General features: G+C 35.1%; 1 protein-coding gene across 1 annotated transcript in view; it reads left to right on the top strand.

The window, feature by feature from the left end:
- The window catches only part of LOC122794239 (cyclic nucleotide-binding domain-containing protein 2-like), a 746,060-nt gene that overhangs the window by 452,934 nt on the left and 266,435 nt on the right, over nt 1-26,691 (top strand). The window contains exons 7-8 of the mRNA XM_044062478.1: nt 6,391-6,454; nt 7,499-7,542. Of these exons, the coding sequence (XP_043918413.1) occupies nt 6,391-6,454; nt 7,499-7,542 (108 nt within the window). The remainder of the gene's footprint in view (nt 1-6,390; nt 6,455-7,498; nt 7,543-26,691) is intronic.

The raw sequence follows: 26,691 nt of genomic DNA, 5'->3' as shown, positions 1-26,691 counted from the left end.
CATCACACTATAGTTACACAGCTTGTTATGCCTGACAGTCTTACAAAGAATTATTAGAACTTATGAAAAGTAGTGTCCCACCTGTGGCTAGGTCATAACTCTCAACTTCAAGAACTCCAGGCAAAGCCAAAAGTAATGGGAGGACAAAGGCCCAAATCAGAGATACCTTTTAAATATTACAGTAATGATTTTTAAATATTACCCTAATTCACATAAAAATGTTACTAGAACATCATATTTTGCATCCACGTGCATTTTTTGAACAATAAAACACATGGAACTCTCTGGCATTACTGACTGACTAATCTTTAGTGATTTATTTCATATCACCTCTCTAGTGCATAATTTTCATGTATGGTGCAGTTTATCCCCACAAGCGGCTGGCCCATTGTTGTTTACATTCTTAATTACAATCCAGTCCATCTTATCTTTTATATCAAACAGAGCCTAAAACTGGTGTTTATATTTGACAATTTAAATTAATTCTATACAGTATATTGTTTTCACTTGCAGTCCTCATACATGGTGCACCATACCTCAGCAAAAGCAGCTGGCTGTTTTATTTCTTACCCTATCCTATCTGTTCTTCCTCTTGGTATTTTTACTTTTGCAGTATTCTTATGCCTCTTTTCATTGCCTTTCCTCTACTCCATACCCTCCTTTCCACATTCTAAACAGTTTCTGCCATCTTCCCCCATGTCCAGGAACCTCTTATGTAATTCTTGCTCCCGTATTGTTTTTGTCCCCTTCCAGTTTTGAGAGATGATGGTTTTAACTTCAGAACTCAGCAGTATCATAATGTTTTCTTTTTCTTTTTAGATGTTATCTTTCTTTATGCCCCATATACAGAATTTCCAAACATGTTCTGCTTCCTTCTGAAATATAGGTTCATAGGTAATACATTTTAAACCTAGCCAATTTGACTTTTGGTGCTTGAACTAACCTAACCCATTTGGTGTTAGATTGACCTTACCCATCTCATGGTCAATATTACCTTACCCATCTCATGGTCAATAATTTTGTATTAGCCCTAGTGAGAATAGCTGTGATCATACCATAGATAATATGAGGTGACTCATGCATGGGATGATGCATTTAGGAGCTGCCTCTGTCCATTAGTAGGACAGGGGGCAGTCCTGAGGTCAAGTTTGTTTCCCATCAATACATTCAAGTTGCACTTGAATATGTACAGGAATGAGCTTTGTTTTACGAGGATGGGGAGTCTGTTCCAGAGCAGCAGTGTCTTTTCTGAAATAAACCTTTCTCTTCAAACCATTCTGCTGATGTTACAGAAGAGGTTTAGTTCCCTAGACTGAGTACTTCTGATACCATTAGACTTACTGATGTGCAGTAAATCCATTGGTACTGGCTCAGAGGATGTATTGTATGTCAGACCTTTGGCATGTTCTGTCCTCCTTTCTGTCTTCCTTTACCAGTTACTTGGGGATTAGATACCATCTATGCAGTATTCTCAGACTTTGATCTCCTGTTCTGTGTACTGTTCGCATGTACTTCATTGCCTGCATTGTCTTCTGCCAGTATCCTAGAAATCCTTTTCATTGTTCATCCCTTCCCCAATTCTATCTCATCCGCATTTCTTAGACCTTGTCTCTTCTTTCCATTAACACTTTAAGATCTCTTTGATCCTTTACTTCCCTAACCTCTTCTGTTTCTACCAGAGTGTCATCCCCTCTCCTTTTGTCCTTCCTTCCTTCCTGTCTGTTTCTTTCTCCTGTTGCTCTTTCAGTATTCTTTTAACAGGCATTCCTGAGTACCAATTAGTTCCACCACGGGGTCTCTCATAGTCTATATTTCTGTATTAACTTCTCCATTGTTTTAAATCTTTCCCCATCATCCTTTTCTCTGCAAACCAAGTCTTCCAAATGAGTTATTCCACTTTGCCTTCATATTTCTTCACGCTCTTTCCTGTCTTTGACCCCCCTCCTTTACCCCATAGTTTTCTGGGGTTCCTTTCACTCCATTTCATACATCCTAATTCATTTAGTGATGCTTCATTCATATAGTTTAGTAAGCTTCTACATGCCTCTCTGCCTCCTGTACTCCCTCTTGCTTAACCATGTCAGTGTATATGATGGGATGTGTGGGAACCCCCAGATTCTCCTTTTCTTATTCATTCTCATTTTTGCCCTGCTCACTCTTTTCCCCTCACATTTATTGACCCAGTCCTCTATGTCTTTCTACATCTGGTATAGCCCTTTGTTCCTGGGGTCTACTTGTATGTTCCAAAGTAGGTGGAGGATTATTGATCATATCATCATCCTTGCCGCATTAATACCCCCAAGCAATGTATAACCCCCCCTCCAGAAAGTATTGTCCAACTTTCTATAAGTTTTCATGATCATATCTGTCATTATATTACCAACATAAAGCACTATGTACTTGGGGAACTCTGACTGTTTTATCTCACCTGTTGCCCCTTTCATCTTCTTTTCTCCTAATCCTAATACCACTGCCTTTTTGCTGTTGCACCAAAGTCCTACCAATTCCTTAAACTTCTTGAATGTCTCTCATATAATTCCCATTGCTGCAGCCCGATCCTCTAACATTAACATGCTATCATCTGCTGTCATCTGCATCTGACACTAACTGAGATCCTACCCCTTCCTTTCCTTCAAGTATTTATAAATTATATTTGATTCTACTACTGCCAGTTCCTCAATCACAAGTGTGAACAGGCCTGGGGATAGTGGCATCCCTGTTTGGTCCACCTCTCTATCCATGTCTCCTAAGATACTCCTCCTTTTATAAGTATTTCATTTTCTGGGTCTTGGTATACAATTTGTATCCAACTTATAAACTTTTCCCCCCTAGCTGCCTTTGCTGCAGTGCCTTCCGTAGGAATTCCAACCTTGTCATATAAATGGCATTCTGCAGATCACAGGACACAATTCCACTTTTCCCCTTTATGTTTCTTTTCCTCTCTGCACATAAACTCCATTAGGTCTCACACATTTTTTCTGCATTCCTACCCCTCACAAAGCCATGTTCGCCCTGCTAACATTATGTTTGACAATACTTCATCCAATTTTCTTGTCAATACATTTACCAAAATCTTGATATCTACATTAATGAAAACATAGGCCTAAAATTTCCCACTTCCTCTCTTTTTCCTTCTCTTTAAGTATAGTGGTTATCCAGGTCCTCCTAATACCTTAACACGTTTTACCTGAGACCTGTAGTCTCTTATATTCTTCCTCACCTCCCTATTTGTAGAACTCTAGGGGGAATTTGTCTGGCCTTCCAGCTTTCCTCTCCTTCATCTTATATAAGGCTTTCCTAGTCTCATCCCTTGTCACTTATGCATTCAGCTTGCCTTTTTGTTCATCATCCAGCATATATCCCTCTACATTCTTTAGCTAGTTCATTTCTGAAACTTCCGTCCCTTCTTGTTGTTTGCAAATCTCTCTGCAGTAATCATTGACTCTTTTCTAATTAACGTGGCTATTCTAAAAATAGGATGACTTTAAGTCTTGGGTTTGCCTTATTATTTCATTTTTCATACCAAAAGAATGGAAACATACCATAACATGCCTGGGTCTGCTGTTAGTTCTGATATATGCTTGTTGCCACCTCATCTTATCCTCCATATAAGCATTTCTTGATTTCCTGGTTTCTCAAACCTTTCTTGTTATAGCAGCATTACAAATTGCTCAAATTCACTGTTGTTCACTGTCTGTTATATTCCAATCATTCTGATATTACTCTTTCTTGAGAGATTTTCAAGGTCGTTCATCTTTTTCTTCTGGAAAAAAAACTATATTGCTTGATATTTATAATTGTTATTAAAATAGACAAATATAACTACGGTGGTGGTGCTGCAGTAGCGTTGTCGCCTCACAGTAAGACGTTGTCCTGTTCGATTCTCAGCTAAAGCGTCTTCTGTGTGGAGACATGCGTGAATGGGCCCTTTGTTGAAGGCTGTGCATCAGAGCTGGCAACTCGGCATGTAAAAATCTACTGCCAATCATTAGCGGACCGGAGTTCCTCTGTGGTGACCCCTAACCAGGAAAAGCTGAAAGACACAACAACAACAATTAAAATAGACAAATATCATGGAAATGATAAATCACTGGATGTTCTCACTTTGCCCAATGATATAATGCTATTTAAAATTGATTTCTAGCAGTAACATTTATTTGTATATGTGTGTGTGTGTGTGTGTGTGTGTGTGTGTGTGTGTGTGTGTGTGTGTGTGTGTGTGTGTGTGTGTGTGCATGTACCCCATTCCAGTTAGCCCCCTCTTGTTTTCAAGTCATCAGCTACCATTGGTCAAAATGTAGTTGATAATGTAAAAGTCCACAAAGCCAAACCTTATATCACAATCCTTTGACTTAAGCTCCTTATAACTAACGGTCTAAGTGCACATAAAACACTTGTACTCAAGCCGGTGCATTTTATGAGAAAACACACTATACTGTAAAGTTCTACAAAAGTCTGATTTACAGTGGGTAAGCTCCCTGTACCACAATGTGGGGAATTACAATCCAGTACTACCATTGATATATTCTTTTAATTCTGTCACTGGACCTTAGAGAAAGAGCAAACAGTTAAGCATGAATCAAAACTTTTCTTGCTGTTTGCATGAGTGGTTGTAATCTTAGTCACTGAAAAGAAACTACTGTGTAGTAAGAAAGCCATTACTTCTGTATGAAGAGAACAAACAGAAATGATGATCTTGTACAATGAATCTTGAACAACTGTGATTCAATCATTGAAGGACTAAGCACCAGCCAGATGTATGAGTTATCTAGAGCTTGTAGCAGTTATATCTAGAGCTTGTAGCAGTTATTGTAAAGGCAGGACAGCAATTGCCACAGTTCTGGGAAAGAAACAATACTGGTTAGAACTTTAGATGTTTTTCATTGGTTGTTTCATTTTCCCTGTTTATTTTATATTGCTCATAGCTGCTCTTAGTGCAGTGGGGTTGAACCATGCACTCCACTGATGCATGCATTTTTAATTGCAACTTTTCCTAGTAAAACCAACTTACCTAAATCCTATCAATAAGTAGGCTCTTGATAGGTTCAGGTGCAGCAAGCTGTGCATATCTGCATAACATGTAAAGAAGAGCTGCTAGCACCCTAAAGTAGCTTGCATCAACCCCTAGTAGTGCTATATTGTGCAGCTTAGCCCACAGCTGATTCAAACAAGTTGAACACTACTGTTATGCAATGTTCCCAAGTTGTGCTCATCACAATGTATTTAACACAAATTATATATTACCTAAACAGACATTCATATGTAACTGCATTACCCACCCAGTATCTGATAATTATTTCAATAGGCCATAAATCTCTATTTTATTTAACTCTGAAGCTTGTTATGCAGAGATCCTCCATGCAGACTGAGTGTGTTTGCATCATGACATAATTAACTTACTTTTGGACTATTACAATTCCATGCTTATTTCTTCTGATGTTTCTTGATGTCATATTGTTTAACAAGTCTAAATAAACTGTTGTCCCTAGTTCATCTATGAATGCATGCATTGGAAGGAGTGGAAGAAAAAACACATTCATAAGTGGTCATTTCTACATTAACTCTGTGAAATCTCACTCTGTAAGTTCTTGGTTAGGGTATTCAGTGCCAGATGGTACGTATTATGTGAATGGGTACAGAAATAATTTTGTATATATGCATTTTGTCTTAATGAGAAGTACTATCTGGGGAGATATGCAATGTAACTTGCTGTGATCTGCATTTAATTGTGTGGGGAACACTGTATCTCTGAGTAAGTCTAAACTGCAGTGTTTGTGAACACCTTACTCATACTGCCGCTAGACATACCACATTTTTTACTATTGAGAAATGAATGTATGTCCAATATGTATGTTAGAAAAACCTAAAATGAGAATTAATGGCATGACTAACTAGAAAGAAGGCTTTGTCTTTTTAAAATTAATTTTATTTTCATGTCGGGTGTAGTGATGTCATATTTGCAATCGCCATGTCAGGCTTTTTTATTGTTTTCTGAATGTACATCATAAGCGTTTTGTTTGGTCATCTGTCGAGCACATAATCTTTAAAAAAAAAAAAAAAAAAAAAAAAAAAAGCATACAGTTAACTTGTTGAGCACAGAAGCTGTAATGCAATAAAAGAGATGGAAAGTTTAACCTTGTTGTATAGCATGTGCTGAATTAATTGCAGTTTTGTCACTTTGCAGCTGTTACTGACGGTTCTGTCATTGACTGTATTGCCAAAGTTAAGTCACATAATGGCTTTAGGGTGCTGTTGTTTTACTACTATTAAAATGCTGATGAACTAGCTAGCATAGCTCATCATATGGCAGTAATGTGAACATAGCTCTTACTTCTGACTAACTCTATTTAATGAGTCATTAATCACCCATTTCTTCTATTGTTTCAACAGACAGCTGCTACTTCATTCCCACTGAGTAGAAAACAGAATATTTCCTCTGTCATAGAGCACAAAGGTAAACATTCTTCAAATATTATTAGGTCATAATATGTCATCAAATGAAGCATTTTCACAAAGCTATGGAGTATGCTAGTATGCAGAGGAATATTACCTGATGGTCATAGTTTTATGCTTTACATCAGCGTAACAGTAATACATGTATAGTAGTGCTGCACTTGTATTTAAATGAGCTAGGCAGGAAGAAACAGAGCTGATTTCAGAAGGTCTCAGCCCTGTGATGGAACACGCGCAGCAGTTTTGTGGATTTAAAGCTGGAACCACTGTTGTTATATGTGAAATAAGTCAAATATACATAAAGCCACAAATGGTATCAGGCATTTTTAACAGGAGGCCATGGGCAAAAGCCTTTGTAGATCTCTCGAGAACTTTCATGAGAACCTGCTCTGAGCAGAGCTGAGAGCCACAGGCCCACAGCTTACCCAAACTGTTTCAATGTTTCTTCTACTCATTATAAAGAGTGTCCTTATACAGGTTTATAAGTTCATAGTTGTGCACTAGGTTAGCCTTTTTAAGCTTAACCATGCATCCTAAATTTCTGACAAGTTCTGATACCACTGGTAGTGTAATTAGGGGCTTGGGAGATAGCACTCTGTTTGGGCTTTTGTAAGACTGGAAAGAGAGAAGATAAGAAAGCTTGAAATCAGAGAGAGTGAAGGCAATCGAGCCACAGAAGGAAGATATTAAGAAAATTGTGCTGGAGAAGGAGGGAGAGGAAGGGCACTATGTTTTTGTGGGAATGGACCCCACATTTTCCATGTTTTTAAGAGGGCAGTTGGAAAAGGAAAAAGGGTATAGGGTGTAGGAGAGAGGGTTAGGGAAGAGTTAAGGAACACATGGACATAAATGAAAGACAAGACAGAAAATAATACTATGAGGGGCTAAATTTGGGGGTGACAGGACATGCAGATGGCAGACAGACACAAAGGAAGCAAACATCGATATGATACTGCATAGAGGCAGGGCTTTTAGTCTATTGTGGGATTTATTCATTGCTGATCAGTACATATTTCTTAAAAATATGTAACTCTCTTTTCTTTAGGTGACAATCCCAGACAGACACTTTTTCAGGGAAAGCATGTTAAGGTAAGTTTGATGTCTGAGAACAAATCTGCCATACAGTGTCTAATACAGCACTGAAAATCAGAGTAATATATATTGAGTTGGGTACCATAGCTAGGTTTGCCATATGCATCAACACAGCCTCTGACTTTGATGTGAATTTAGTATTCATGGGATTTCCTATTGCATTGTTGTGCATTATTTGTTTTCTTTTCCTCTGTATTCTTGCCATCAGTATTTTCTGATTAAAAATATTTTACTGCAACAATCTGTAAAAATCAAGAAGGTACTTCAATAAATGTTGACCAGTCATATTTAATTAGCTTGAGAAATGTGACTTCCATATGTAGATGTGAAGAGGTGTTAATGAAAATATCTGTTCTGTATGCATAATAAATCATAAAGTCAAATAGTTTGAGTAGGAGACTGATTATTTTTTTGCTGTTTTCCTAATATCTTATAAACTGCCTCAGTGTCAGTCATTTAAATTAATACTTCATAATCAAGAAGAAAGGGCAGTTACTGTTTTGTTCACTAAAATGTGTACACTAAACATTTTATGTCTGTATTATTTCATTTACACAGTGTGCTGAAGGAAAAGTCAGTGTTTGTCATTGCATCGTTCTTAGCCAATAAATAATATATATATCTAAGAAAAACTAGTGACCTTTATAATCAATGCAGCAAAGGAGTGATTTTATCTTTCTAAACTTACTGTTTTTATCATAGGTTTATTTATTTATTGCTTGTGTTGACTGGGAAAGTTTGACTGGGTACATGCCCTTTTTTAGTAGTGGCCCTAAGAGAAAAGCTGTATAATATACACATATAATTTACACAAAAGTTTTGTTACATAATAGCATGTTATTATTGCCTTTGCTATTTTGGTAAGACCCACTAAACATAAATGCCTATTTTCAGATGTTATCCATTAGCTTTACCATAGTAAGACAATTTGCAAATAAGCATATGTTACATATGTAACAACTGAAGGGCTGCAATGAGTTATCTATCTCTACCATGGCTTGACAATAAGGCAATGACTAACTATACCAGTCATATCATTCTTTCCATCTCTGTTATCCTTAACATTCATACTACTCAACATTTAATCAATTTGCTACATGCATTCACACACGGGTGGTTACCCTTGTTTATCTTTGTACTTATTTCATAAAGCTACATGTGAACTAACTAATATACTACTGTTAATGTCTAAAACATTATTGTGTAATTTTGTTCTAGTGCTTATAACATTAATATTATGATTTTAATATTTAGCTTGTTTATTATGAACTTTGCTCAGAAAACTACACATTTTTATTTCTGTATGTACCTGTGGAGCTTTTCTGCACTGGCCTCCAGTGAAAATGGATTATGTCAGGTGAACTATCCCAGTTAATATTTAAAGGAAATAAATCAACAAATAAATCTATTACTACTACTATTGATAATATTCATATCTTATGACGGTTTACAGAACATCAATGACTTTTAAATACATTAAAATGTAATACACCATTATTGTATTTTTGACAAGTGTCACTGTGCTTCATCTGAAACCTGAAAAATAGAAGATAAAGGAAGTTAACTATGATCATCCCTGTTTAAGTTAAGAAAAAATGACTTTATTCTTCTTAATTTTATGTTTTTATTATATGTACTGAGTGATTCAGGTGGCTTCTTAGAATAGATAGGCAAAATAATTTGAACTTCAGATTGTATGTGTTTGCAGACTGTAAAGAATAAGATAAAGGTTCCTCTACATTTGCTCTTTAAAAATATGTTCATTGTCAGCAGATATGTGACGGTTTCTGAAGATTAATTTTCTTTGGAGTGTGTAATTAACTCAGCATGGACTCATTTTGAGAAAATGTAACAGCTATGATTAGAAAGGTTAGGGGTTGCAATCATGCTTTCCTTCTTTCTTTCTTTCTTTTGCTCTTCCATTCCAAATACCCACATTGCTAGTAGTGACCCCCTCACAGTTTTCTTTTCCATATGTGTAAGATTTGGGGGTGCAGGATCATTAACCTCATCTCCTTAATTTGGGGGAAATTGTTTCTAATGTTTCTCTTGCCATTGTTCCCAGACATCCCTAATATTGATCCCAAATCATCAAATAATTCAGCATGCAATGGACTTTGTATGTACACGTCACTTCTTCAAGCAAGTGACATATCCCTGTATTGGTTACACTCTTTACGAACTCAAAGCCTCCTGGATTTCTTTTGTTTTCCTCTAGTGACTTCATTAATGAAAAAAGGTTCTTGGAACACACTAGCTTGTCCTCCTGAGAGTGGCATGCAAATGATTGCCTTTTCATTTCCTCAACAAGCCTTTTATTAGTTGAAGTGTTAGTGAAATCCATTTAGCACACACGAGTGTTCTCTTCCTGCATGAGTGAGTTGGTTTTGGTGTAGTTTCTTAATTACTTAAAGTATTATCCTGTGTGCCCTTTTAAAGTGTACTTCTTGAAATGTTAATAATCTGTTAGCTTAACAAATGTATAAAATTGTTGATATTTGGGTATTCCAGCTTTTCAGAAATGTCAGAATATATGGCATTTTTTCTTTAAACTGTGTTCTGTAGTCCTTCAATTTTTATCATGCTTGGAAGAACATTGTGGTGAGTTCCTGTGTTGTCTTCTGTACTCTGTATCAATTAATATTAAAAACAAGTTAATATGTTACAAATGAGCTACGAAATAGCTTCTACAGTATTCACTCGAGTTTTGTAAATTCTATAAAATATGAAAGTTCCAGCACAGATAAAATTACTTTTCCTGGCTGGATGTCTACGTAATAGCTCTTGAAATTAATAAGAAAATGATTTAATGATTTTAATGCAATAACTATTGTTTCTCCATAGTAAATGCAAAAAATATATATAATGTATGCTGTTAAAATTCTTTATATATATATATATATATATATATATATATATATATATATATATATATATATATATATATACTGATTAGGAAAAAAAGCATAGCAGTGCCTTGACTATTACTCTGAATGTGGCCATAGCATAGTGATAATAAATGGGTTATAATAGTTCTGAAAGCAGTTTCAAGTGATGGCAATTTCTCTATCATGGTAGCAGCTGTAAAAGTGGCAAGTTCTTTTTTACCTCAACATTTTTTTTTTATTTTTCAAATACATTTGAGTGAATTCCATAGTATTTATACATAACATCTTAAATACTTATGCACACTATTTACATTAGCCTGACACTATAACAGATCTTAATGTATGCAGTTACTTTATAAGTATGTCCACTTCATTATCAGAGTATCTGAAAAATGATTGTATAGTGTCAATAAACAATAAGACTTTTCCCCAAGGGTTGTTGATAAATGGCTTTGGATAAATTCTTAGTGCTTTAATTTTAATTTCCAATAATGCTGTAGCTTTCAGTAGGCTGTAGAAGTCTTCCAAAGTTGGTATTGTATTTGTATTCCATCTTCTTGTTATACACTTTCTTGAAATTGCAAGTATGGTCCATTCTAGATACAGATTTGACCTATTCAAATGAGGACCTTCGTTCACATTTAATAATACAAGAGCATTAGTTAAATAAAATGATCATTAAATAAAGCCTGCAGAAAGTTATTAATACCATTCCAAAATGGCTTAATTTTAACACAATCAAAGAAAATGTGGTTCCAATCTGCATTGTGCACTTACTCACATCTCCAACATATTCCTTTTATGGAAGAACTAATTTTACTGATTCTGTCTAGGGTTAAGAATGCTCTGTGCAAGCATTTCCATTTAAAAACTTTCCAATATTGTGTAAAGGATGTATATTTTATCGATAATAAGATAATTGTTTTAATATCTTCAGTTAACTGTATTGTGTCCTTTTGTTATATATTTTCAATATGAGGTTTTGAGTGTTGTTTTATAGTTTATCAATATTTTGTAAAATTTTGAAATACTGTTTCCCATGTCAAAGTCATTATGTATGATTTCATATATTTATTTCATAAATTGAGGTATTTTTTTAAATGAAGAATTGTTAATTATGCTATTTAAATCTTGCAAATATGACAGAATACTCTGTAAAGTTAGCAGGTCCTGTTGTGGAATTTTGTATGTTGTTTTTATTACTTGCATATCTAAAACTTTTACTTCTTTGATACATTGGAGCCAACAAACAAATCCTTCCTGTTCTCAGGAATTAATAATTTCTCTATATATTTTATGTGGAAAGTTATGACTATAAATGGTGTTAAAAGCTCAAACCAGATTTTTAAATCTATATTTGCATTAATAATTTTCCTAAATTAGTCAATGTAATGATTAATTATATGAGTTTTAGTGGGTTTAGTTATGCTATATTGCATACTAATACATAATATGTTCCATGGCAAATTGTTTTTATCTGTTATTTGAAATTTTTTTTGTAAATCAAATTAATTTATTGATATTGCAGTTAGTAATTCTTTCCAATTTGCAGAGTAATTTGGACTTATCCAATCTGAGATTGTTTTAGATATTGAGGTTTTTATATATGTTTCTATATCAGGAAAGTTTAATCTTCCCTGTTTCCATGGTCTGATGTGATGTATTAAAGCTATTCTGTTTCTTTTGGAAAACCATAAAAATGTTATTAGGCATGAATTTATTTCTTTAAGTATATTCCTTTCTGGTACAGTTGTATTGCCAAGGCTATATATAGGATCTTGGGCAGTAAAACCATTTTTATTAACTGTATTCTATCTTCAACTGTTAATATTATTTTGTTCCATTTTTCCACAGAGAATTTAATTATATTGATGACATTATTGTAGTTTTTTGAGACTAATTTATTATTACCTTGCATAACACAATTCCTAGATATTTTAAGGTTAGATTATTGTTTCTCTATGATGTGATCCCCCTTAGTCTGCAGTTCTTTTTTTAGAATAAAAATTTTGATTTTGATTTATTGAAATGGAGTCCTGAAGTCATGTGAAATTTGCCAATTAATATATTTAATTCTTCTAATGTCTCTTTTGTATTAGATAATGTTAGTAATATGTCATCAGCAAATAGCATTACTTTAGAATTGTATTGTTCATAAACGTCTATTCCTTTGATTTTTATATTGTTACAAATTGAATCTGCCAATATTTGAATAGCCAGAGCAAACAGAATCAGTGACATGGGACATCCTTGTTTAGTGCCTTTTGTTATATGTATAGATTCAGAGGTAAAAGGACCTAACTTGACATATGCTAAATTATTTGTATGTATATATATGTATATATATATATATATATATATATATATATATATATATATATATATATATATATATATATATATATATATATATATATATATATATATATATATTCTTTAGGAGATGAACAAAGGATGCAGGAAATTCAAATAGCATTAGGATTTTGAATAAAGAGTCCCAATTTAGAGAATCAAAGGCTTTCTCTATATCTAAGCCAATTATGAGTGTCTCTTTATTTTCTTTATTAACATAATCTATAAGAGAAATTATCCTTTTAATATTGTAATGTGTGTGTCTATGATATATAAATCCAGTTTGATCATTATTTATTGTTTTGGATAGTGGTATTTTCATTCTGTTAGTTAATATTGTCATAAATATCTTATAGTCATTATTTAATAATGATATAGGTCTCTATGAGGTTCAGAGGTTTGGGTATTTGTTTTCCTTTAGGATTGGTATGATTAAGGAATATCTCCAACAGGGTGATATTAAAGCTTGAGACTGAATTTCTAATACAGTTTTATGGAAAAGAGATAGTCTCTTTGAAGGAAAAAGTTTACGTATTTCCATAATTATGCCATCTACACCTGGAGCTTTATTATTTCTACCCTCTTTTTTATATCTGTAATTTCTTTGTAGGATATGGGTGCTTGCAGATCTAGTTTTAATTTTTCTGTTTTTTTATATTAGAATATTTTTCATCCTGATTTAATTGATCAATATGTATATTTTCTTTCTGGAAATGTTCCATATAGTGATTTCTATAAACATCAAGAATTTCACCTATATCTGAGACATTTTTCCATTTCTTTTCATGGAAGATACTTTTAATGTTATTAGCTTTGATTGTATTTTGATCCTTGTGGATAAATGATGTAGATATTTAGGAGAAGTGGCCAAGGTATTAATTTTTAGTTTTTCTAAAGCTAAACTAGTTTCATGTGTTAGAATTTCATTGTATTTATTGTTTAGTACTTCTGCTTTCTTTTTCATCTCCAAGTGATTTTGATTTTTTTCAGCTTTTGCTGACAAAAGGTTGGATTGTAGATCTAATAATTCAGAATCTCATTCTCTGATTTTTTATACCAAGTTAGGGATTTACCATATATGTAAGCTTTTGAGTCCCATATCATTATTTTGTTTATCTATATGGTGTAATTAATATCTAAGAAGAACTGTAATTCAGATAATAACCAGGGTTTGCACTCTTTAATTTTAGTTATATATGCTGGAAATCTGGAGTTAAAGATTAATAGTTTGTACCCATTTTGAAGTATTAGTATCAATGAATTGTGGTCTGAAAAGGGGCAGGGAATGATTGAGAAATTAATGATTTTAGAGTGTAAGTCATGGGCAGCAAATATTTTATATATTCTAGTTTGGGTACCAAATCTGTGATCTTGATGGGAAAACAACAAAGATTTATCTTCTTTAAATTTGAAAGTAGCTACAAGAGGAAATCATTATACCCACTTGTTTAAAGCTTTTGATACAACATATGTACTCAGCAGTCTTTTATTTGTAGTTTCAGAAATATCAAATATACAGTTAAATCTACACCTAATATTAAGTTGCCTTTTTAATTATTGGAAATGAAATCCAAGTGTTTTTTAACAGTTCCTATTCCAATGCCTAGGAATCAGTGTAGATTGGCTAGGGTCCATATATTCTGTTATTATATTTAACTATTACTAATGCCATAAGGCCTTCTTTATCTTCATACTTATAAATGATTTCTGGTTTAATCACATTTGTTTTCCATAAAATTGTTACCCCATTTTGTCTTTGTCTTATAAGTGGATTGCTTCAATATCATATATGCCTTATGATTTCACTTATAATTGTCATTTATTCTGAAATGAGTTTCTTGAAGGAAGACAATTTGTGCTTTGTTCAGTTTTAAATATTTCAGTAGATTTGATCTCTTGCTAGGATTGTTTAAACCATTGGTATTTAAAGATAATAAAGTTAAACCCATTTTAGGTTATTTAGACTAGGTATTTTTTTGTTTTATTGTGACTATTAAACATTTTCCTCTGATAACTATAAAGTATGTTTGAGCTTTTAAAGGAAATTATCAGTTTTATACTTTGAGTGTTTACCAATAAAGTAATGTTTTGGTCAGGCATATTAAAATGTTTTTGTGAAATAACAAATTTAAATTAATAAATGTTAACAAAATTAAGATCCACACTAGCCATGGAATGAAAATTCCTAATCTGATGGATAAACCTAAATCCATCAGATTATCACTCATACCGTGACAATCTAGAACATCTGAGCTCCATAAACTGAATTATACGAAGAATATTTGTAATTGGAATAAGCAATATTTAAATTATTTTGAACAGATATAGTACTATTGTAGATTAGACAGAATTCTAATACATTATAAATATCTACTTATTGTATAAGCAATTAATATTTACATGAAAGCTAGATAACAAGCTATTCAATCATAGTAAAGTAGGATGCAGCATATATAAAACCTCAGTAAAAGATTATAGCACACAGTTATTTAACATATTCACCCTTATTGATGAAGTCTTTCAAAACGTATTACTTAATATAAATAGATGGTAATAATATTTATACCTAATGTTTATAATACAGTGTATTTTACTGGATATATCAGAAGTTATATTTCATTGTTTGCCAGCATTTAAGTAATCACTTTGCTTGTTGCTAACTTACTTAAAGCATCAAGTTTATTTTATGTGAACATTGATGAAAGTTAGTGCATTTTAATTATCCGTGCATCCCTCTTCCCCCATTTCCTACACATAAGGATTTTCATATCTATCATTTCTTATTACAAAATGAGTGAAATTATAGGTTAATAAAATTCACTTATTGTGATTAATGATTACAAGTTCCCTTTCCATATTTATAAATTGCCGTTTTATGGCATATACTGAACGTTTTTAGATTTAAATGGCAACATTCTATTTTGTATAATCAGCAAAGGTTAAACTGAGTGATTATTGTCAATTTAATACTATTTGATCAAAATGTGATTGTTACATACTGTGATATTCCTAGTTCAGGCTTCTATTGTTTCCCTTGATCAACTTTGTCAGTTTGATGTCATGTTTAAAACATTATATGGTCAAGATGGGTTACAAAACCACAATTCAAGTCAAAGTAATTATATGACTTGTTATGCACATTTACTTATATGAGAAAATAATCATGCTTCCCCTTGAAGTTCAGTATAGTGTATGTCATGTCTGACAAGTTAAAACAGTTGTATTATACACAAGCCCATGTTATTAAATCCTGTGTTTAATATCTAAATTCAGCAGACTGCTTCATCTTATATGACACATATATTTTATGTCTAGATTTACTAAAATCATACATTACATAACTATTGTGTGTGTTTTTTTTTGGCTGTTGCTTAGTTATTTTTGAGACCACAAGCTGTAATGCGTATTCTTATTATTAGCTCCTTCCAAGCATGTTTATACAGTCCATATACTTTAAATTATGAGATCCTTCTAGTTTCTTATTTGTTATAAGTATATTTCCATTCTTACATTCACACATATCAGTACCTCAAGCAAGGGCAACAATGCCCATCCAGTTTTGCCAGAATACCATTCACTAGTTCATGTGGTGTGTTTCCAGGCTGTTCTTAAAATATCCAAACTAATATTTGTCCTGTTCCATTTTACCAGCCTGTTCCATGCAGTGGCCACTTTGCCAGTGAACCACTCAACACATCTTCCATTCCCACAGAAATTTCCATGAAGGAAATCTGATGACTCTCCAGCACTTCCTGGCAACCCCAAACACCCCTAGAATCAGCTATCCCCATATGACCAACATGGCCAAGCAAGCTCACCTCCTAGACCACTGTGCTTTCACAATAACTCATACTTCCACTCCTATGTAAGCTCTTAGTGTGTTTGGACCAAAATACATTTTAAATATAAAATTGCACTTATTATTTCTTTCTTTCTTTCTTTTTATCAATAATCAACTTAATGAGCTAAACAAAGTGTTGGGATACCATCAATATGTGTACATGTGGTTTAAAACAGCCTTTTTATTTTATATATATATATATATATATATATATTTTTTTTTTAAATCAAAAACTTCATTGCTGAGAATCATTTCGGAGGCTCCTCAGAGCCATTAAGCATTATTGTCACTCGGTCTCTGTTACCATAGCAACCCGAGAGTGTCTGTTTCTATTAGTGTGTCTGTATACTGCATTCCAGAGGCTCGCGATGCACCTGAAGCAAAGCTTCACTTCGCTGCAACTTCAAGCCTAAATTCTCTCCCTTTCAGTGAGACAGCAGCCAGGAAAAGAGCGGAGAGCAAACAGATAAAAAAAAAAAACCTCTCAACAAGCCGCCACAGCAAAATACATTTTTTCAGCCTTCCCACCTCTCACTTAGCAGATGTATAAACAAACTATTCTCTGCCAAAATATCCCAAATCACAGTTTTATTCACCCCCTTCCCCTGGATCCAGGCTAAAGCACCAAATGTCTCATCCTAATACACAAGCATCAGTAAACCTCGATCACAAGCCACAAGCCACAACCCACAGCTTCACGAAGACAAAAACTGCAACATACAACAGCTGCCAGACACAGCTGCATCCACGCATACCATATCAGGATTGATCAAACAGCACTCGAAGCTATGATACCTGCCATAATTGATATTAACTATGTTTAGGCAGAATAATAATGACATTTGTACTAGCTGCCAGACACAGCTGCTTCCACGCATACCATATCAGGATTGATCAAACAGCACTCATAGCTGTGATATCTGCCATAATTGATATTAGCTATATTTAGACATAATAATAATGACATTTGTACTAAGAGCTTGCTACTATTATTTAACCCAGATATACATGGCATTTTTAAAGCATACTTTAACTGAAGAAGGCATTAGTCTCCATGACAAAATTTTTTTTCAAAACATTCTACTGTTACTGCTATTATATATGATGTTATTTTGTTACATTTGAGTCTGAATTCTGATGAATGGTACCTTGTTGAATTAGTTAATTAATTACTTAAATTATTATAAGTAAAATCAATGAAAAATTAACAAGATAAGTATTCATTGAGTTCAAGTAGGGGAATAGAAACTTCTATGTTTATATTATATGTTGCTTTGTTTGGCTTATATATAATGTAAGTAGTAACCCATCTTGACCTACCCTTGTTTGTGAAGAATTATTGGACTATTTGAACATTCTGAATCAATCATTACTGTTTCTTAGTTTTAAAAAAAAAATTGTTTTTAAATAAAAACAAATGACAAGTGATGTACCATATCAGTTGATACTTTGAGAGATGTAGTTGTAAGAGTTATTTTTTTGGGACAGCTATCTTGGAGTCAATTTTGTTTCTTCTTTCTAGCACCAGTCCAATGATTTGTTTCTTTTATTCTTTTAAGAGTAGGGTCCATCCATTCCATTTCGTCTGGGATAGGCACTATGTTGTTGTTTTTGATGAATATAATAGTTTCTTCTAAGTCATTAAAGGTTCTCATCTCGTTGGCAAAAAGTATTTTTATCTTGGCTGGAAAGGCCAGCTGTGCTTTAATGTTATTTTGTTTCAACAGTTTTATTATTGGCCAGACTTTTTTCTTTGTTCTAGTATTCTGGAAGAATAATCATTGTCAAACCTTATCAGGCTTTGATTGTATTTTAAGGGTGATTTTCTCCAAGCAGATTTTAATATTAGTTCCTTGTCCAGAAATGAAAGAAATCTTATAACTATGGATCTAAGTACAGTATTTGTTGAGTTAGAAGCAGGTTTCCTCAGTGCTCTATGCACCCTTTCAATTCCAAATGAAAGTCCCTCTTTCAAGTCTAAAAATTCAGGAATCCAGGTTGTTAAGAATGAAATAATGTCTTCTCCTTCAGTGTTTTCAGGCAGACCAAAGATCCTTATGTTGTTTCTCCTTTCCCTGTTTTCTAAGTCAGCTATTTTGTTAAGCAGCCATGTATTCTGTTTAAGCAGAAATTATTTTGGAATTCTTCCTCTTTGAGTCTCCCTCCAAGGTAATTTAGAGAAGTCATTTGAGTCAGTGAGTCATTTGTTATTTTTGTATGGTGTTGCTGTAATAGATCCTTAAGAGTATCAGTCTTTTTTTGAGAATTTAATTTGAGGTTTTCTAAGTCATTTTTAAAGCCATCCATCTTCAAAGATAGTTCCTGTAAGGTAGATGTCATCAATTGCAGTTTTTTTTTCAAAGCAGCATCTGGATGAGAATTTCTTGAGTTGTTCATATTCAGTGACTCAATATATCTCCAAGTTACTTGACAGGAACATTTTTGTATATCTCCACCAAAATTGATATTTATGTAGTTTAGTAGTTTATTCATAGATCTGTGGTGTTTTAAACTTGAAAATAATAAAATTTTCCTATATTATTATACTAGTTTATGGAGTTCTCAAAATTCACTGCTCTCAGTTGGCCATCTAGGCTCCGCCCCCAAAAAGTGGCAAGTTCTCATGTCGGTGTGTATGAACACAACTTCTGTCAACACTTTTGTTCATACAAAGTTCAAATCCATGCTGATAAAATTCCTGCTTTTTGCACCTTAACTGTTAGGACTAAGTATGGCATTTCCTTGGCCATACTTTAATTCTAAGACATATTAATAAATATCACATTTAATATTTAGGTGGTAGAGCTTTACACTTGTAATCAAAAATAACTGAAACAAGATATGTAATAATGTTTTACAGAGTACAATGAATGAGAATAAAATTGTTTCACCATAACAGAGCCAACAGATAAAGCTGGCAATCAAACATGCAATTTTGGAGCAAAGTGTAGACTACAAAGTGAAACCCAATCCATTCTTCCTCCCCATGACACTATCTCACTCAAAATTATATCTGAAATGGTCATCTCTTCCCTCAGCAAGGTCAGAAACACTGGGTCCATAGAACTAACTGAGATATCAGGAAGTGTAATCTGTGCAATCAAAATAATCTGTAATACCCATTATGCACATTATAAATAGAACATTACAATGGTTATGCTCCTGATATAGTACTTGTACAGAAATCAAGGACTTCTATGGATACCTGTACCTTCATCACAATGAACAAAAAAATGCTGGAGGGATGGGTTTCTGACCCGGAGACTCCCCAGACTCTGGAATAGACTGCCCATACATGTCAAGCAGAGCACCTCTTTGGCCCTCTTCAAAAGGAACCTTGACGATTGGATGGGAGATAGGAAATTTACCCTGGGGATCACATCAGTCGCCCTGCTAGACAGGGGTCCAGAGAAGTAAATATTGTGGGAAGAAATAGCCAGGGAATTGTTATGGCTAGGCTTGTATAGGCCCTAGGGCCAATAGACTAGTACCAACCTATGAACCTTACAGAGCAATCATCTTTACCATGTCGTGCAGGATGATGGAGTAAATTATTATGAAATTTATTCTGGAAGACATGGGAAACCCCCTACTACTTCACCTAGGTAGATTTTGTGAGTAATTAAATTTCATACATTATATCAAGATTGTGATCACTGCTGTGATTGAGGGTTTTTCTGTTCATTCAGCACACCTTGATCTAACTGCAGTAATTAGCCGTATGCCTCATGACTGAAGCATGTATAAACTTTGGGATTTAAAGATAAATGAAGCTATATCTTTGGTTCACAGCTGGCTGCATATGCGGTCATATACAACAGGTATGAATTAAAGCACTGGTATTATCAGAATTATCATCATCATCAGCTGTCACCAATGAAGTTCTTCAAGGCTTTCTCTTGAGGCCACATCTATTTGGCATCCTTTTCTCAGATATTAAAAGTGTCTCCATTTGGCAGCATTGTTCTTAACCCTGCAGATACCACATGCATTCAAAAAATCATTTGTCATTACACACAAATGGTGCAGCAGAAAAAAATCTTCTGGCACATAGCAATCCTCAGTCTCATCTGCTTTACATACAATTGGTGAGCAACAAATAAAGGTTGATAAAATAAAGAAAGACCTTAGGGACTTGTACGTGATGAATTTTTAACAGATACACGTATAGTTGTTCTTATACACAGACCACATGGAATTCCCCACCCAATCTTGGATTGAGAGCTGTCACAGAGGTAATTTCCTCCTTACATACAGCTCTTATCAGACCAATTATAAAATGCTGCATGTTATGTAATGTACTCATATGGCATCTGGTACAGTTTAAGTAAGTGCAAAAACTTTTTTGTAAAAGGAAATAAAGGGTTTCAAGGTCTGACCCTCATACCAAAGACCACAGCAACTCTCTCTTCTGGATCTTGCTACCTTCCTTGAAGAGACATGACTGCTATGCAGAGCATTAAAGGATGCACTACAATTTGAAACCCTTTGTTTATAACAAGAAAAGACTCCCACAATTTAAGAATAAGCATCTTTTTCAAACCTTTTTCAAACTCAGCTCATCAAGCCATACATTCAGGATGGAACTGGATGACTACATGGGCACCCGAAAGTTACAGTATGGTATCTGAGACATCAAGTTCCTCAAGAACCAAAAGGCTTTGAACTTGTTAACTAAACCTATGACCCCATGAATCATTCTTGCATTTGATCAAATAAGAAAGATATACAGATCAGTGTCACGTCACTTCTACATTGAACATTTCATAAAATACATCTGAGTCATTCACTTTTCAAATATAATTAAGATTTATGCTTAACAAATGAGTTATTTAATTATATTCACAGTATTTTGCATATGTATTCATTTCTAAACATTCACAAACTACCAAAATAATACTGTATTCCACATTACAGAATATAACTCTGTTATTATGATACAGAACTTATTACTGAGAATGTCAGTGAGATTTGATGCTATGTCATGACTCCGACATTTCTCACATTTCAATTCAAATGTGTAACAATTGACTATGCATCATATGTGTGTGTGTGTATATATATATATATATATATATATATATATATATATATATCTATATATATATATATATATATATATATATATATATATATATATATATATATATCTATATATATATATATATATATATGTATATATATACATAAATGAGAGAAGACTAAGGATGGTGGAGTCTATATCTTCATTAAGGACAGGCACACTTCCAGACTGGTTTGCGAGCATGACGCACTGGAATTACTCCAGGTGCAACTGACAGTTGGCAAGACACCCATCCAGGTTACAGCCAGCTATAGACCCCCCCTCCATGATTCAGAACACCCACTCCATCAAGGTACTCCCTAGCACTCTGATCATTGGTGACTTCAACTACCCCACCATAGACTGGGTGAACTATTGCTGCACTAATGCACTCACCCAATAATTCCTTGACTTCAACAATTCTAACACACTAGACTAGGTTCTCACCAACATGGGCAACCACTGCACCACTCCCATAGTATGTTTTTCCCTGGTGAGATTAGATCATCAGTCTGTCTCATTTGAAGTTTCTATCCCACCTACTCCCCCCCCCCCCAGCCTTAACCAGGCTAAAAAACTTCTCAAAACTGACTACAACCTCCTAAGGAGGGTATCAGTAGCTTCACACCACCTCCCCCCTCAGAGGATGCAGACAACTATGCTGAACAGTACATCAATGCAGTATACAAGTACCTGTACAATTGCATGGACTCAGCCATATCCAGCAGAACTAAAAGCTGCTCCTCAAGGAAACACAAACTTGTCTGGTGGACATCCTCTATCAACAGGCTTTATACAAAAAGGAAGAAACTGTTGTCCAAGGATGAAAAGGAACAAATTCCAAATTGGAAAAAATCCCTCCTCAGCCTCAACAAGCAAATTAGATCACTAGTGAAACCTCCAAAGCTAATTATGAATTGAAACTAGCCCTGAAACAAAGGGAAACCACAAAGCCTTCTTCAGTTACATCTGGAACCTCCATGGCAAAGCCCAGATTTGTTCCAAATTAGTACTTTATAGTACCACTTACACTGATCCTGTTGACTTAGCCAACCTGCTAGCAGATAGGTTCAGTGCAATCTTCACCCCCCCATCCCCCACAAAGGCCCATTCGACATCGCCAGTACTTCTCCCACACCTCACATCTCCATAGATCAAGTGTTAAGGCTCTATCCAAGGCAAAGAATACAGCTTCCATGGGACCTGATAGTATCCCAGACTGCATTCTCCACCATCTCCAGCAAGAACTAGGTTCACTATTGAGCACCCTATTTAACCTCAACCTAAGTACAGGTTTCATTCCAGCAGAGTGGAGAGCCATTGTCATCCACTTGCACAAAGGTGGTGCCACTACTGACCCTGGTAACTATTGCCCCATTAGCTTGACAAGTCTGATCTGTAAAGCCATGGAGTGTATTATTATGGATCTCATAAACAAGGACATAGGCAACCTCCAAGCACCTGACACCACCAGTTCGGATTTGTCAAGGGCAGATCTTGCCTGTTGAACCTGATTGACTTCTTTGAGACTGTCACCAAGGCCCTGGATGAGGGAAAGTCAGTACATACAGCTTACCTTAACTTGGCCAAGGCCTTTGACACAGACCCCCACTTGGGCATCATCGAAAAGCTAACACAACTTGGCATAAATCCCTATCACATCAGGTGGGTGGCCAACTGGCTCACTGCTAGGACCCACAAGGTCAAAATAGGTGCCTCCACCTCCAACAACAGACCTGTCACTAGTGGTGCTACCCATGGATCTGTCCTCGACTCCTACTGTTTGGCATCTACTTCTCAGAGGTCCAGACAAAGACAAAAGGCCTGTGGCTAACCAAGTTTGCAGATGACTGGAAGTTGGGTCTTGTCATTGACTCCCCAAATGATGTTAACATACTGCAAGAGGGTCTCACAGCAACAAATGACTGGTGCCAAAGTCATGGCCTTAAGTTAAATGCAAAAAAATGTATTATCATACCATTCAGCAAAAACATGGTCCCTACTGATTACCACATCAACAGCAACCCCTAAGCACACAACCTGTGATGAGAGACCTGGGTATTCAGGTTGACAACAATCTCACATTTGACCATCATGTAGCAGCAGTGGTCAGCAAAGGGTGTTACTTGGTTCACCTCATAAGTAAAGGGACTGCATGCAGAAAAAAGGAGGTTATTCCCTCATTAGGCCAATAATTGAGTATAATGTCCCGTTTGATATGTACCTCTCCAAACACCTGCACCAACTGTAAAGGCCACAGAAATAGCTCACAAAGCAAATCCATGGCCTGCAACACCTGTCTTATGCAGACAGGTTCAAATCACTATTACTCTACTCGGTAGCGTACAAATTGCTCAGAGGTGATCTCACCTAGAAGGCAATATTGGACCCTGCCCTAATAGAGATGATCCATATCTGTAAGTCTAACTCCTCATGCATTACCTGCTTGAAAGGACTAAATGTAATATGCAACGTCAACAAGACCAGCTGGAGAGATAGGTTTGTCTCCCAGAGGCTGCCCATCTCTGGAATAGACTTCCCATACATGTCAAACAGAGCACCTCGCTGACCCTCTTCAACAGCAACCTTGATGAGTGGATGGGAAACCAAAAATTTGTCCCAGGTGTTCCAGCTGTGTCCCTCATTGACAGGGACGACAGGTGCTGACTGAGGTTTCTTTTTTGGGGATAAACTCTTTGCTAGGCTTGTAAGGGACCTAGAGCCATTAGCCTAGTAACCTCCTATGATCCTGTAAGAACACACACACACACACACACACACACACACACACACACATATATATATATATATATATATATATGCATATATCATACACACATACACATCACTTGTATATTTGTATGTTTACTCCTATATATAACTCAATTCTGGAATACTAGTTATCTTCTAACCATGTTTCTATCACTCCCAGATTATCTACGCAGTCATGTTGTATCAGTAAGTAGACAAACCTATCACCCCTACTATAGGTAGCAGTTCTCACCACTCTCCACTAACTTACAAGCTTATGAAGCTGCCTCTCATTCTCTTTCCTGCTTTATTGTCTGTGCATGTTTGTCATTAACTTTAGGATTCACAGCTTTGGTATTTACTAACTACTACTACATTTTGTGGATTATATTACTTATCTAAACTAACTGTAAAAATGTTTTATTGTCTAAGTACCACTTTTGCTTTATAGTTTATTGTACTTACTGTTGCCTCTTTGACTGGGTCATACCTGAAAAGGAACTCTGAACCAGTCCAACTACCCTGTTAGCAAATCAGAAATGAATAAATATTGCTTTCCTCTAGGTCAAGTTTAAAAGATTCCCACTGAATTATTGAAAACTGTCAGATGACATCCTGATTCTTCTCTTGAGCAGCTATAGGTCATCTTCTTTTAGATCAGCACATCTCATAATTAAGCTAAGTATCTGTGTTCTGTGCCTACTTTTTGCAAGTGATAGAAGTATGGTGTATAGTGGCCTAATATGACTCATATCCATACTTGCCCTCCAGTGCTTTGACTTCATGTCAGGTTATTTCAGTCTTTGTCTGCATAGTCTTAAGTGGCACTTAAAACACTTCTGTCCAAGTTAGTATACCACGTCTTCATGTGTCTTCATATGTTAAAAAAAGGCTCAAAAAAGGCTGCAGCGTGCCTGTCTACAGCTACTGAGGTTAGTTCTATTGGCCTGAATGTATCCATAAAGACTTAAAAAGTAAAAAAGTTCAAAGACATAAGCATTTATTTGCAGAGAACTCTGCAACACATTTCATGAGTTTCAATTGCATACAGAGCGATCCAAACTAAAATAAGAATATTTTCCTGATTTTATCACGCTTGTACTTGCTTTATTTATACAGTGATCAGTACTATTTTTTAGCATTTTTAAGCATTTATTGGCTAGAGGGCATACGAGTCAGTGTTCAAGCTTTTTTCTCTCTCTAATATAAATCAGGTAAGTTTGCAAGGCTCTTTGTTCATTTACAGAGAAATCTGCAACATTTTTCAAGTGTTTGAACTGCATCCACAGCCATCCAAGCTAAGATAAGAATAGTTTCCTGATTTATCACACCTGTACTTGATTTATATAATGATCACTACAGTTTTGAGCATTTTTAAAGGATTTGTTATATTTTGTGGCAAAAAACAGTAATTTCTCTTTTTGTTGGCTTTACAAGTCCTGTTTGCCCCCACTCACCTTGAAGAAGGGTGAATTAGCCAGGGATATAGTTGTTTGGTAGTTGTTTGTTGTTTAATCTGCACATGAGAGCTACTTTTGCTGTGCTTTCATATTAAGAAATTTCAGGATCATCCATTTTGTGGCAGAAAGTGTTTACCTGGTCTCTTGGATTTGGAAAGCACACTAGGAAGTTTAAAGTATGGCTGTTATTGGCTAGCAAGCATAGGAGTCAGCTTTCAAGCTTTTATGCTCTACTATAAATCAGGCATGTTTGTGCAGAGCTGCCAACCAGGTAGAAGTGCTTAGCAGTGCCCTGTATAGTAGCAAATGCCTAGACAGTAAAAATCGCCCTATATAGTTATGATTAGTTCTGAAGCCTATTAAACAGTGTGGCATTGGGTGAAATTGAGCTTAGAGCATGTAACTTGCACATCAAATAGCATTACCATATCCTAGCACTATATAACATTTTGCCCTTAACTCCAGAACTACCCTAGGAGACCTCTCTTAAATCCCAGTCCTTAATCCTAAATAGGCCACCCTATTCCACATCTGGAACAATATGGATATGCAATTTCCAAATGCCTCTGTGGCCAGTTTGGTAGACATGGGCATCCTAAGGCAGTGTAACAATTGTCTCGTGTTCTCAGACAACCAGTTAATCACTGAAGAAAATAGCAATATGCAAGAGATGTAAATACACAATTTCTTTGGAGGCACAAATCTCATACACTACCAAGGTTGTCAGGAATACCCACACTACATTGCTCACACACTCCACTTAACACACACACAGATTATCTTATACTGAGT

This window comes from Protopterus annectens, chromosome 2.part1 (genome assembly GCF_019279795.1).
Source record: "Protopterus annectens isolate FY-2018-M chromosome 2.part1, PAN1.0, whole genome shotgun sequence".
Lineage (NCBI taxonomy): Eukaryota > Metazoa > Chordata > Ceratodontiformes > Protopteridae > Protopterus > Protopterus annectens.
The sequence above is the reverse complement of the archived record's forward strand: the minus strand, read 5'-3'. Positions and strand labels throughout refer to the sequence as shown.